Source organism: Schistocerca americana, chromosome 1 (genome assembly GCF_021461395.2).
Source record: "Schistocerca americana isolate TAMUIC-IGC-003095 chromosome 1, iqSchAmer2.1, whole genome shotgun sequence".
Taxonomy (NCBI): domain Eukaryota; kingdom Metazoa; phylum Arthropoda; class Insecta; order Orthoptera; family Acrididae; genus Schistocerca; species Schistocerca americana.
The window spans coordinates 1,079,443,735-1,079,458,670 of record NC_060119.1 but is presented as its reverse complement, the minus strand read 5'-3'; the positions used below and the strand labels follow the sequence as shown (position 1 = coordinate 1,079,458,670).

General features: G+C 36.8%; 1 protein-coding gene across 2 annotated transcripts in view; it reads left to right on the top strand.

Annotated features, from left to right (window-relative positions):
- Window positions 1–14,936, top strand: part of LOC124617695 (trafficking protein particle complex subunit 11) — a 120,347-nt gene that overhangs the window by 35,139 nt on the left and 70,272 nt on the right. For both annotated transcript variants that reach the window (XM_047145287.1, XM_047145286.1), the window contains exons 8-12: window positions 2,134–2,307; window positions 9,417–9,495; window positions 9,569–9,623; window positions 14,151–14,358; window positions 14,452–14,654. In XM_047145287.1, the coding sequence (XP_047001243.1) occupies window positions 2,134–2,307; window positions 9,417–9,495; window positions 9,569–9,623; window positions 14,151–14,358; window positions 14,452–14,654 (719 nt within the window). The remainder of the gene's footprint in view (window positions 1–2,133; window positions 2,308–9,416; window positions 9,496–9,568; window positions 9,624–14,150; window positions 14,359–14,451; window positions 14,655–14,936) is intronic.

Below are 14,936 nucleotides of genomic sequence, written 5' to 3'. Positions count from 1 at the left end.
AGTGGAATAAGAATGAAAGGTGAACAATTGAAGAAGGTGGAAAGTGTCAAGTGCTTGGGAAGTGTGATAGATGAAAATGGAAGAAATGAGAAAGATTAGTGAATGTGGAAGACAAACAGAAGTGTTAGGAGCCTGGTTTGGAACAAAGATGTCCCATTAAAAAAAAAGCAAGGAAGTAATATATAGAAGTTACTACATCCCAGTCCTGACATACCTGTACGTATCTGAAACAGGGGTAATGAAGAAAAGGAATGTGAGCATATTACAGGCATGTGAAATGAAGTTCTTTGGAAGTGGGATAGGAGTAGCAAGGAGATATTGTATGAATAAGGGAAGGGTTAGAGAAATAGTGAAAGGGGAACCCTCACAGAGCAGGAAAGGCATGTCAGTGCTAAGATGATATGGTTGCTTAAAGGGAATGGAAAACAGAAAAGATACTTTGCAGTAGTTGCATTGTTGACCTTAGTACTAAGAAAAGCTCATAGTGCCAACTTCAGCACTGCAAGCTCCGTATCAGATGACAGGATGACTACATAATCGTAGGAAACGGTCTGATGTAGCGATTCCTGACCATTGTTTGGATAAATACAAACAGACTTGACTCGCTGAGCTTGTTTGAGTATAAAACTAATAGTGTATTTGAGTTTTTATAGCCTCTGATGATGTCTCCAGCATTAGGACCCAAAACGTTTGGCACAAAACAATGCCTTAGACCAAGGCTGCGCAACCTTTTTAGGCCGGAGATCTGCTTCATACAGTTTAGTCTATTTAGAGTGTTAGTGACTTAAAAATTCATAAAGGTTTAAGCAGACTGTATTATGGCCGTTACTAAACTCCACATTAACATTACATATCACTTGTGAATCTCAAAAAGCACAAATTATACAATATGGCGGCTAACAATGACTGTTTCATTGAACACACTTCCTACATGTCCTCTTGTTATATTGTCTCGTAGCAAAGTCCAGTCACATTACAATTTTCTTACTTTTCTTCACTCACCATGGAGCAACTCTAAGTCACAGAATAAATATTTTGCTCACGCATGCGAAACGCACAGCCTCGCGATGTATCTTCACTTTAAGCCAATAACAATGGAAAGGTCGTTGAACTGGTATCTTCACTTTAAGCCAATAACAATGGAAAGGTCGTTGAACTGGTATCTTCACTTTAAGCCAATAACAATAGAAAGGTCGTTGAATTGATCACTCTCTTCCACCAGCTAGTATGGGCCAAGGGATATTATAATAGTCATTTTTCCCTCGCTCTGTTTATGAGTGGGACACGAAAGGAAATGACTGTAGTGGTATGTGGTACCCTCGACCATGCATCATATGGTGGCTTGTGGAGTTTGTATGTTGATGTAGATACATATTCCTTCCAACTTCCAGCTTTCTCTTCTTTGTCTGTTTAGGACTTAATGTGGCAAATGAATAATGTACTCCGGCATAACATGTGAAGTGCTGCTGAAGTCAGTTGACAACTGCATATTAATTACCATGTGTTAGTGTTTTTTGGATGCATACGTTATTAGTATGAAGCAAATATTGATTTGGAAACTTTGCATTTGGTAATATTTACACTTCAAGACATTTTTATATTTTTGGAGAAATAACACAAAAAAGAAGCAACTCATTGACTATATAAAGCAGTGTAAAATAAATGAATAAATAAAATGTGACTGATGAATCTTATCACGGAAAAGCAGAACTTCCTTCCTTAATAGCAGGCAGAAAGCAAGTCAAGAAAAGCAGGAGATGTGACATTTTATATGGCAACTATTTTTTCCTCTTGTGTGCTTGTTTGCCTTCCTTCGTTATTTTTTCCCCTTTCACAGAAGAAAACATTACATTTTATATCCCAAATGTAAATGTTCCCATTATTGCTGGTTTGCATTACTGCCACTATTTATTACTGATGTAACTTTCTTCCGTCCATCACTCAATTATTTTGAGTAAATTTATTTATTTATTTATTTATTTCAGAATCTTTGTAGCCACAAGGTCGAATAGATCTTTTGCAGACTTTTGCATTGTTGTATCGTATTTAACTGGAGAGTAAATATGAAACATTTTAGCTTTCATCATTTGTGGTGATGCTTTTATTTAGAAGTGCATAAAATTTGTCTTTCAGCATGTTAAAACATATCCAGAGCCAGATCCTTTATCTGGTGAGAGCTCTCTGGAATTTTATGGCCAGCGGCCCTGGAGGCCTGGTAAGCTGAGTGCGGAGCCTCCAGATCCTTCCAAAGAAAAACAAGGTGTCCAAGCTCTGCAGTATCGGGAAAAGAATACTGTCAATCATTCGGTAAGGATACCAAAAACTAGTGATTATTATTAGATCCACAATGGAGCAGCATGCACTACACATCAGATGCTAGAGGCACACTGATAGATAAGCAGTTTTTAGTAATTTTTCCAGTAGATGTACTGGTGATTTACTGGATATTTGCATTAATATTTAGTGTTAGAAGTTTAAAGGCGACACCCAGGCTGGCCAAAATTTCCTCTGCTCTTTTCTGACTGTGTTAATTATGTCAACAAAGTTTCAAGTTTTCTTAATGTGCAATTGTCTATAAGTTTATGCAACTGAATCAGATATGTGATTAGCCCGTAGCGAGAGACCCGGTAGAGCTGATGCTAAGTCAAAATGGAATGTCTTCCTTACAGAGTACAGCTCAGCTGTACTGCCTGGATTTTCATATTCTTCACAACATTGATAGGGCAGAATTTTTCAGCATGTCCCTTCATTTTTCTGCCAGTTGGTAGCATTGGATCATGTCCTGCACAGTCAACAAAACAAGACTGTTCACATGGCTTGATAAGCTTGGGGATACCTTCCGTTGTGTGCAGTTCATACCAGTGAAAATACAACAAACACAACATCAGCAGTAGTACCAAATGCAACACTTTTAATAGTGTATTTGTTGCATTCTTATTGTAACAATTTTACTTACAGACCTCTTTGATGATCTGCGACTGCATGCAACTATTGCATGTTTAACACTTTTATATGTTTGAAATGCCATGTTGCTTATGCCCTGAATAAACAAGTAACAGCAAATATATACAGATCTATACAGTTACATGGTAGCCACATAGCAGTGTCTGAGCCTCTGGAATTCCACTGAAGTAATTATGGTTCACATCCCCTCAATTACCACCCTTCTCCCCATTTTTTGCAAGCATAATACAAACATTGCTGAGGTGTGCTGAACATGATAAAACATTAAACCACATATGGGTGTATTGCACAGTCATTTAGTACCAGGATGTCTCAGCATATGCAGGCCACGAGAGATAGCATTCCTGGCACTCATCCAGTGGGATTGTTTAACTCGTGTGAAGTGGAACCAGGTGCAGCGTGCAACCTTATTGTGCTTAGAAGTGCATAAAGCAGTGGCTTCAAGGGTAGAGCTTAGGAAAGTTGTCAACCGACCTCTGTGAGACAATGTGTTAATTGTCATCCTTATGTAAAGTCCATTTTTAAGTGCTGTCCAACTTAAGAATGAGACCAGTTTCCTGGATGCTTGCAGATTGTTTCTAACCACATACAGGATGCTGGTCTTGAGCCCATTTGGCTTTTTTGTGATCACAAACTTTATAGGCTTGCCTTTGCTGAACTGAGAGTAGACTTCACTCGTACCACATCGGAATGAGCCACCATTTAATTTGGTGAATAAGGGTCTGATTATGGTCTACAGGCCAAGACAAATGCGTGATGATGACCCACAGTACGTGGCGCAACATTCGCATGTTAGCCGTATCACCGTCTCGTGCTGGGGGTGGATGTCATCAACTGAAGCATGGATACTTCATCAAATTAATCATCATCTCGCCTTGGATCAGTATGTGCAGATCATAAAGCATACTGTGTTTCTGAGTGCAAGGATGTGCTATCCCAGTGGAGTGATGCAGTTTCAGCAGGACCGCTCACTAGTTCACACAAGTTGAATCGTGTCACAATGGCAGTTTGCAAAAGGCTGACATCGTTCTGACTGACTGGCCTGTTGAAACATTGGACTTGAATCCCACTGAAAGTTTGTGGGCCAAAGTGAAGCATCATATAAATTTACACTGGCCGACACCGGCATCATGCACACCTAACCAGCTGTGGGACCTTTTGTTGGATGCATGTGAGAGCCTTGCGAATGATGTGGCTACTTCTAGAGGCTGACTACTTTCTTGCCTCATCAGATGAGGCAGGCAGTTGATGCCAATGGTTGATGGACCTCATACTAGCCTCATACCTGATGTGAAACTTTCCTCATCTTGTACGTATATTCCAATATTTGATGCAACTGTATGTTTTTTAAGTGGAAATCTACATGAAATCATTGTACTTTAACTCTTATTTATTGAATTTGTGCTACTTAACACTTAATCTGTGTAACTTGAATACATCACAAACAAGTCAATTTGAATCAAAATACAAATTATGTCCTTAACCTTTGTTGCTCGCGCAGATGACACTCGTCATCCACATGACTTTCCCGCTCAACTTTGTCTGACAGGGCTGGATTGAGTTCGCGCCATTTTCAGTACCTTTTTGTTAACTCTCCGGCTGTTAGCTCCAATCATTGTTGCCTTTCAGTTACGAAAGATAAATTGTTTATGAAACATTATTATAGTCTTGAGGACACATGTCATCTGCATGAGATCTGCTGCCACAATCTGAAACTAAGTTAAGTCTGTATTACTTTATTGCTTTCCTAGGTTCAATCGATCTTTCACGTGTATAAATTTAAACGTATTGAAACTAATTGCAATTACCTTCAGTGTTACCTAGTATTCTCTTTATTTTTAAATTGTGGAAGAAATGTCAAAGGCAATAAACCTCGGACAGAGTTTAGTAGAGATCCTAATGTATGGCTGGAATGGTTCAATGAGCTGAGTGATGAAGATGCTCACAGTGATAGCGCTGACTCAGAGACTGAGGATTCTGTTCATGAAAGCGGTCATGATTGAGGAACAGAACAAGAAGTGTCAGAAAATGATGAATATGAATCACAGGAAGAAGTAACTCCAGAGGATGCATTTTTTTTAGGGAAAGATGGAATAACTAAATGGAGAAAAAATAAATATCCTACCAGTGTTAGAAGCAGATCTTGTAATTTTATTACACATTTGCCTGGACCAAAAAACAAGCTCGTATAAGAAAGACAGAAATAGAAATTCTGAATTTGTTCTTGGATGAAAACATAATAAGCATTATCACAACATGCACTAATATATACATCTGTTAAGTTCATGGTAACTTTTCTAGGGAAAGGGACGCTAAAGAAACTGATGCGATAGAGATCAGAGCTTTCATTGGTTTGTTATATCTGTGTAGATCTCTGAGATGTTCTAGGAAGAGTATATTGAAATTGTGGGATAACTCAAAGGGAAACGGACTTGAATCATGTTATTTATGAGTAAGTGAAAACCGATTCAGGTTTCTATTGAAATGGCGGAGGTTTGATAATATCCGTGATAGAGGTGTTCACTGAGAGATTGACAAGTTGGCTGCTACCATAGCTATCAGAGAGGTATTTGAACTATTCACGAACAATTGCCAAAATATTTTTCACCTAGTGAATATCTTACTGTTGAGGAACAGCTTTTGGCATTTAGAGGGAGCTGCCCATTCAGGCAATATATTCCTAGCGAACCAGCAAAGTATGGGTTGAAAGTGTTTGCTTTGGTTGATGTAATTTGAATTTAGAACCGTACATCGGTAAGCAACAAGAGGGACAATGTAATGTCAGTAATTCAGCTGAAGATATTGTTCTAAATGTACTGTATTTAGACTTAATAAAAAATCGTAAAGTTCAAAGTGTACAAATAGACCGCTTGCTTTGTGGGTGACACCAGTCATCCGCGCGAGTGACAATGTCACGAATTTTTGCGCAAGTAACGGAGGTTTAAGTGAGGGAGGTAGAGAATAAGAGCAGATAAACGCTAAAAACAGTAATATTCTGTTCCTTGGTGCCTCTCAAACATTTTCTTCATTTATTATGTAATCAGAGCACACAGAAGCTCTTTTTCAAGTTAAGATCCTTCAGGAGCACAAGGATAGCATTCCATACACTGTGCCCATTTCTCTGAGTCTTCAGAGAAACAACCAGTGCAGAATATGCATTCATTGTCTTCTCTATCAGGTTGTATATCTGAAGCATTGTCCACACTTAAATTTGTATCAGACTCTTGATACCTGGAAGATTGTTTCCTGTGGTTTTTTTCCTTTTTCAAGAGCAAAACTTTCACTTCTGTCTCCTTTGAGTCTGTTACAACTTCCTTCTCTTTGAATTGTTTCAAACATTCCCTGTGTGGAGATGACATTAGCTACTTAACAGATTCAGAATGTGTTAATTTTACTAGAGCTGAGGCTCTTGATGTGGGTTGCTCATGTTGAGTGCTGGCCAGATACCATTTGGACCCATATTTAATCAGTTGTTTGCATTTAGTATGTCAAACTCCTGGTGTATTGTTAAGTCATTGTCTGTAAGTATATGTCTGTTACTCGGGAAGAGTCCCATTTTCCAGAAGCTGTTATAGCATTTTCCATTGTTACTGTTCGCGAGTAGGCTGTCCAAATAACTTCATAACAGAAAGGGAGGTTACTACTTCACCTGGATTATTTGCCACCTGGTTTCTATTTCTTGAGGACTATGCATTTGAAATGGTCCCATGAAGTCCATGCAAGTGACTGCATTTTATGCATGGAATGTAGTGATAAATCGATGATGTTGATGCATTTTTCTATTGTTATGTCTGTCACACAAATGTCACATATGCCCATCAACTTTTAGCACAACAGGATTATCACCTGATGACATCACAAAGCTTACAAAATTGTCAAACTGCTTAGTAGAACTATGAGGCTGCAATAAGACAAAACATTGTGCGTTTTTTCATCTGGTGTTTATAATTTCATACATGCAGAATTCTATTTTCCTTCAAAATTTGGGAGAAATGAACCATAATTTCCACTGGAAAATGATATTCTACACTTGTCCTGTCGATTGGATGGTCTTGCAGTTCTGTACCTGGTTATCTTTTTCAGATCATTATACATGTCCAACAGGATTTTAGTAATTATTGTGTGATGGAATTTAAATGTCTTATACAGACTCATTACACTGAATATTTGGACATATTTTTCCCAGCATATTTGTAATATTACTTAGAGATCAAAATTTATTAGCTCTTCATTTACCCCCCCCCCCCCCTCCCCCTTCCCGCATCTGCTTTCTCGGTTTGTCTGCTACTCCTGTAAATAATTTTATGCGTACAGACAAAACAATCTCTTTGGAAGCATGATTTGGACCTGATTGTTTTTTAAATTTCCAGTGATAGCGAATTCTAGTGCTACTGAATGAAAGGGCAAAAGTATTGCTCTTCAGCTTGGTGCTTGCATTTGAGTGCATAAGTTTTAAAAAGTATATTGTTACCAATTTCAGTCATGCCAAAGAAGTGAATAATTATTCAGTTTGTTACTCTCTCCTAGATTTAAAATATGAGCTTCGTAAAAGACAAAATTTCGTTAGACGTCTGAATAATCTAAACTCGCTCACTTTTCATCATAATAATAATCTCCTGCTCTTATAAAACAAATGCCCTTAAAATAATCTCAATGAATTTTGTTTCAAATTAAACAAAGGAAAGTCTAGGTTGGAATATCGACAATATAGTGAAAAGGCTTAATTGCTACTCATCATGAAGATGATGTGTTGACTTGCAGACCGGCATAATGAGAGCTTTCTGCACCTGTCTTCTTTTCTGCAGAAGACTTTGGCCAAAAGCTCAATGTGTAACAGTCTCTTCATTGGGGCCTGTCTACAACTCAGTGTGTCATGTTTACTATGAGTAGCAATCTGTCCTTTTCATAATAATTTCTTTTTTAATCTTGTGATACAGTCTTTGTTATCTTTTCCTACAGTAACTCTCTTAAAGGCCACAGATTACATGCAACAGTGTTGTACTCATCAAGACGAGACAGAAGCTACTACAGAAAGGCTGTTGGCGCCCGCCATGACAGGGACATAAAAAAAAGATTGGCCATATGGCAGAACTGAACTCAAATTCAACAAGTGGTAACCAGGCACCCAGACCATTAGCTGTTGCATAGCACACCAACACCCCTTTCAGACCACATGTAATGCTGCTGGTCAAATCACTACATGTTTTGCAATCACTGAAGACATCCTATATTTCCATGTATAATGTTTAATTGGTATTGATTTACTAATTTTGTATATAGTATGTCTCACTGGGGTGATAATATATTGTTATAACCCAATATAGGCAAAAGTTTTGTCGCAGTGTGTGTCGAGAATGCCCGATGTGGGACAACAATAATATTTGACTGTATGCTACTGTGCATTATAAAGACCGAATGGAGCATTTCCCCTATCAACCTGCGGAACACATATCCTTATATCTCTTTGTAAGGCTAGAAGCCCTCTCTGTTCTGCTGATGTTAACATTCTGTGAAATGGCTACGTCACCTATTCCAGTCCACTAATGATATACCCAGTGTGTAGTGTATGTGGTATACTAGAAATAGCCAAGCAGCAGCATAAATGATAGATTAGATATTTTCATTACTGTTATAGATTCTTTAAAATATTTACTGTAACAGTCTCAGTTGTAATTAGTCATTCTTGAGAACTAGTTTCAGTCACATTTAATGATCATCTTCAGATCTAAAAATAAAAGAAAACATTAATGAAAACCTTTTTTAGTAGGTAATATAGATTTAAAATATTTAACATTCTTAATATTGCATTTGAATAAATAGATAATGTATACCAACAATATTAAAATTTAAAATTCTTAGAATCATTTTACAAATTAGTGTAGAGGAATACCTACTCCAGCAGCATAGAAGTAAAGTTGTTTAATTTGTACTCTCGTTCCCATTATCAGTTTCCCTGTTGTCAACAAACTCAAAGAAATTCTTATAATACAATTCAGTATGTCTACAAAAAATGCAAAGTGTGAAGTACAGTACCTTTCTCTAGAATCAGAAATTTAAAGTGCAAATCATTTTTGAACACTCTATCACAAATGTGACTAATTATGAAGATGATGATTGAAATGAAATAGTACTCGGCTACCAGTTAGCTTACAGGACGGACAGACTAACTTTCCATGACATCAGACATCACATTTTTCAAAGTTAACGAGGAAACATAAACAAGAACTGCAGTGAATGTACCATTTCAAATGGTAACTAGGTAGACACTGTATTTGCATAGAAAGTCAAATAATACCACAAAGCTTATATTATTACGCTGATTTTTTAAGTAGATGGCTCTGAATTAAAAGCACTTTCTTGTGTGTAGCTTTAGTGAAAAGTGTAACTCTTGTAATCTGTGTCTTACGTAACATCAGTCTTTCTTGATTTCATTAAGGTTTAATTTTTTTCAGATGCTGATTATTGGACTTCTGAGCAGTGCAATATCACAGTTTAAAACATATAGATGCCCAAAAATGAGAAGACAACTGGGTGAGTAACTGAAGATATTACCTGTGTGTAAAAAATGTGTGTGAAGTTGGAAACTTATTTCTGGTTTTTGCAGTGGTCCAGATGGCTGATGAATACTACAGTTCACAAGATTATGGAAAGGCTCTGACGTAAGTCAAGTTAGTAATAATTACTTAATTGTATATTACATTTAACTTTTCATGCATTTTTTCGTTTCATGATGCTAAATTGTTTGTTTACTCAGCATATTATAAATTTCATTATGCCTCTAGTAAACTGTGTTTCTATCATGACAACAACAAAAACAACTTTTTTTGGGGGGGTGGAGGGGGTGGTGGGGGGGAAGGGGAGGATGCCCACACTTTGCTTTGTATTGTAAGCTTCTCATGATTTACTGTAACCTCTTTTCTCTGAAACAATTTGTAAAGCTGATAAATTGTCTCTTGAACTTCCTGTACTTACAGTGTACGATCTTCAAAATTAATTATGTTGACTACAGTTGCAGGTTCGAATCCTGCCTCGGGCATGGATGTGTGTGATGTCCTTAGATTAGTTAGATTTAAGTAGTTCTAAGTGTAGGGGACTGATGACCTCAGATGTTAAGTCCCGTAGTGCTCAGAGCCATTAATTATGTTGTCATTGATCACTCACAAATCAACTTTTCAGAGTAACAACATTGTAGAAAAAGATAGATTGCTACTTACCTTAAAGATAACTCGCTACATTGCAGACAGGCACAATTATGACAATTACACATAAGCTTTCAGCATTCTGGCCTGAGCTAGAGGCCAAAAGCGTGTAAGTGTCTTTTAATCATGCTTGTCTTCAACTTAGTGTGTTATCTTTACAGTAAGCAGCGATCTATCTTTTCCTGCATTGTTGATACTCCTGTGAGGAGTACTATTGTTTTTAATTTAAAAAAAATTAAGCTTGAGATATTCCTCTTGTTTGAGTACAGATGCATATAATTTTTTTTCTTTGTTGTAAAATATGGAATCTGGTGTTTTTTTTTATTGCTTTAGTTTGACCCTCCCTGCAACACCCATCACCCTTGTTACCTGTGGTGGCCATTTTCTTAGTACTTCACCTTTCTTAATTATTTCACATGTAACATACAATATCACATAAACTTTGCAGCAAGAATCTATTATATTAGTGGTTTCTGAACATTCACATTTATTTGAATAATTGTCCTGTTCTCATTTTCCATCCTTCTATAACAATGCAAGCCATGCGTCATCCCCACAGCTACTTCTTTTCATCTTCACTATAATGATGGCATTTTTCTGATTCTCCCACTTCATGTAGATTAAATTTTGCTCAGCAGTGCTACTTCTCTTGATTCCTGTTCCATATTGTAAGGAGTTCTACGATCAATAGTGAAATGACATAGTTGGTTTCACACCTATGTGTCACTGGTTCTTCGAAAAATTTGGAGATGAACATGCCTTTACCTGCTGTGCTACACCAGTTCCATATCTTGTTCAACGATGCCAAAGAGCTGCCACTTATGCACCTTTATGTGAGGCGAGAGAACAGCTGCTCAAGTTTTGCATGATATGGTCACCTGTAGCCAAGTTACAACCAAATATATAAAAAGTAAGCAGATGTTGATAAAATAAGAATTTTCAGTCAAATGTTAGGCAACAGTGAGTAGCTGCAGCAGACAAGAAAGACAAATCCACCAAGCTGGAAATAATAAGTTTCAAGCGAAACAATTTGAGCAAGACTCAGTATCAGGTTTGGGCCTAAAATTGCAATTGCATACTTTTGTCAGCCACAAGACTCATCACATGATGTAACCAAAAACTTTAGTGGAAAATTCAGTTTACTTGTAAATAAGGTAACCAATCATACGATAATCATCAGTTGAGACTGTAATAATCCAACTATCTATTGGGTTAATTACTGTTTAGTTAGTGCTGGACATTACAAGATGTCCTGTGGAATATTACTAAATGCCTTCTTCGAAAACAACCTAGAATGGACAGTTCAGATCCCCACTTGTGATGGAATATATTAGATCTAATGGCAACAAATAGATGTGAACTAAGTGAGTATGTACACATTGAAAATGATATCAGTGATCATCTGGCAGTTGAAGCAACAATGATCACCAAAGTATAAAGGGCACCTAAAATTGGTAGAGAGATTTATATATTGCATTGATTGACTGTTCCATGGGTTCTTGGTAGAACATGTTATACATTAAGAAACACTGGTGTAATTTCCTATCGTATGAATTATTTGCTACATGAACCAGTTTTTGGCAGTTATGCCAACATCAAGTATGAAGATAAATATATGGTGCAAAGAAATTTTGTTAGATCAAAGATTTTTAAATTAGTGCAAGCACAGAGTACCTCCATTTCCAGAGATGAAAAATGTTAGTGTTAGAACTAGGGATAAAACAAGCGGTATTATTTCAGTGTAAATGCGATGTAATTTTGTGTGTGTGTGTGTGTGTGTGTGTGTGTGTGTGTGTGTGTGTGTGTGTGTGTGTGTGTGTGGTTGTTTTCCCAGAGTAGATAAAGAAGTAATAGTGTCAACTCAATTAGGAACTTGAAACATTTATCTTGGGACAGGAGTATGTAGAGGAACTACGGCTAAAGTTTTAGAGAATTGTTGACCATGTGTTAGATGTAAATGTAACCCGTAGAACAATATGTGTTGAGAGGAACATTTGTGGTATACAGTCAGTGTGAAGACAGTTCTGAAGAAACAGGGATTACTGCATAATAAGGAAAATAAAGCACGTGGCTATAGATAGATAGGTGCTGAATGAAACAAATTTGGCTGTCAAGAGAGCAATGCATGAAGCATTCAGCAACAGCATGATATTGTCAAATAATATTTTACAAAACTGAAAGAAATTCTGCTTGTGTGTAAAGGCTGTTAGTGACACCAAAGTTAGTGCCTAGTCACTTATGGATGAGACTAGAACTGAAATTGAGATTAGCAAATCAAAAGCAGAATTGCATAACTCGATTTTCAAATGTTCCTTTATGAAGGAAAAGCCAGGAATATTGCCCCAATTTAATCTGTCTGTCAACTTTAATCCATCACAGGTACCTCGAACAGGAACCTATGTCGAGTAGTTGGAAGAAGGTGCAGGTTACACCTGTCTACAAGAAGGTTAGTAGTAGTGATCCAGAGAGCTACCATTTGGTATCCTTGACAATGATTTTTTTGTAGAATCTTAAAACGTAGTCTGAGTTCAAATGTAATAAGGTATCTTGAACAGAATGATCTCCTCCATGTCAACCATCATGAATTCCAAAAACATTGATCGTGTGACACCTGACTCGCACTTCTCTCACATGACATCCTGAAAAGCCTTAAATTGAGGCAGTCAAGTAGATGCAAGTACTTCATGAGTTCCAAGAAGCATTTGATAATCTTAAGGAGTATGAGCAAAATTTGTGACTGCTAGATGTAGTGATTAATTAGTTTATTTACAGAGGGTGTGCATAATTATACACGGAATAAAATGAGCAAATCAGTATCATCATTATTAGCAGTAGCATTCACTGGTGGGCTATATGTTTTTGAACAATTATGAGGGCTGTTCTGAACTGTGGTAGTGTGGTGGTTTTGTTTGGAAAAGCAGTACAACAGTGGCAATTGTCAGTGTGCAATTGGTGGTATGAGCTGATATCCTTTCAAAACAACCTTTTTCATTAAAAACTGAGGAACTATGATTTTCAGAAAGAAGAGAGAGACATTTTTGTTTTAGGAAAAATTGTCATGTTTGCATTTTCATTCTATTTGTGGTTTCCTTTCAAATTTTAGTGTGACACTCTTTCAACTTCCATATGTTTCTCTCATCAGCGAACTGTTTTGATAATGCTGTTTTTCTTGGCATGAAATTATTATCTACTGCTCCTCTTGTTTTCCCCAGTTGCAAACATATTCTACATCAGTTACATATTATTGGTCAGATATTTGCAGAAATTCACTTGCACTGTTTTTAGGCACAACTATTAACTCTCCTCGCTGTTCTGTCCTATGCAAGTTTCATCTGTGCCTAACTATTGCAGTCTAAATCCTTGTGAGCGTATGCATTGCATTCAAATCTTGGTCTGCAGCTACAGTTTTTAGCCCCCCCCCCCCCCCCCCCCCCCACACACACACGTAAAATACACACACTCTCTCACTCACTCCTCTTCATTACCAAATCAATAATTCAAGCTATCCATAGAAGTTTGACTTTTTAGTGTATTTTATGAGGTGACAAAAAATGCTCTTTGTTGTCAACAGTGTTTGAATTACATGTGTATTGAATTTAATGATCAATTGCCTGACTACAAAATTATCTTAGTATTCATTCCCAAGACACTGATATAAAATTCAGTTTCCTGTATGAAATATAATATGCTCTCTACTTTCATGTGAACTCCCTCTGTATGCATTAAATGAGATTGATTTGTGTGACTGATATCCTCTGTTTTTTGCTTAATTTGATGATACAGTATAAGTAAAACGTGAAAGTGAGTGAACCACATGGCACTGTTTTATCAGATGTCACAAATATGGTACATATATGCTGCAAACTTAAATCTAGCTCTATGAATTTCTCTGAGTAGTTCAGCGGTATTGTATAAATAGACTTGAACTTTGTTAAGTGTATTTAAAATGTAACAGTGCTGTATCACAAGATTTAATTCTGTTAACAGCTTACTCTCACACATGCTATGGGATTATCGGAGTGAGAAATGGTGGCTTTTGCTCACAAACATTCTTACTCGTGCACTGAATTGTGCCTATCTTTCAGCTAATGTTCAGGACTATATCACACTTTCCCTTGAAGCACTGGCTGCTACAACTCAGCTTCCCTTACCAGAAAAAATAAGGATACACAACAATCTAGAAAAGCTTCTGAAGGTTTGTATCAAACCATAGGCTTGTTACTGCAGTGTAATGATCAGTAAATCTGTTTTCAGTTTCACAGACTATTTACTGTTTGTTTTCTTTTAGAAGTTACCTCCTGATCCTGAGCCTAACATAACACCTGAAGAAGGGCTTCGAGCAAAAGATCTCTGGAGCAAAGCATCCAGAGCAGAACTTCTTACCGTCACTGTAGAAATGAACAGTATTACATCCTGCATTGAAAGCAGAGCTCGCTTCACAAAATCCAAGTATCAAGCTGATGAAAATGTTGTTATTGAAGTATTTATCAGGTGCCAAAAATTTCGTACTTTAATTTATAAACAGTATGATATCACAGCCTGTAGTCTGAACTTTGACTTGTTTTTACCTGATTGAAAATAAATATCTAATTTGATGAGAAAATTTGCCATATTAATAAATACATTTATTTTCATTTAATTATTGAAGATAATGGAAGTAATAGTCAGATTATTTCTGGAGTCTTACTTTGCTTGATAGAGATGTGCTATTTTGCTTTCGTGTCTGCAGTTTCTTATTTTTATATTAATTGAAGTCTTTATTCTTAAAAAATT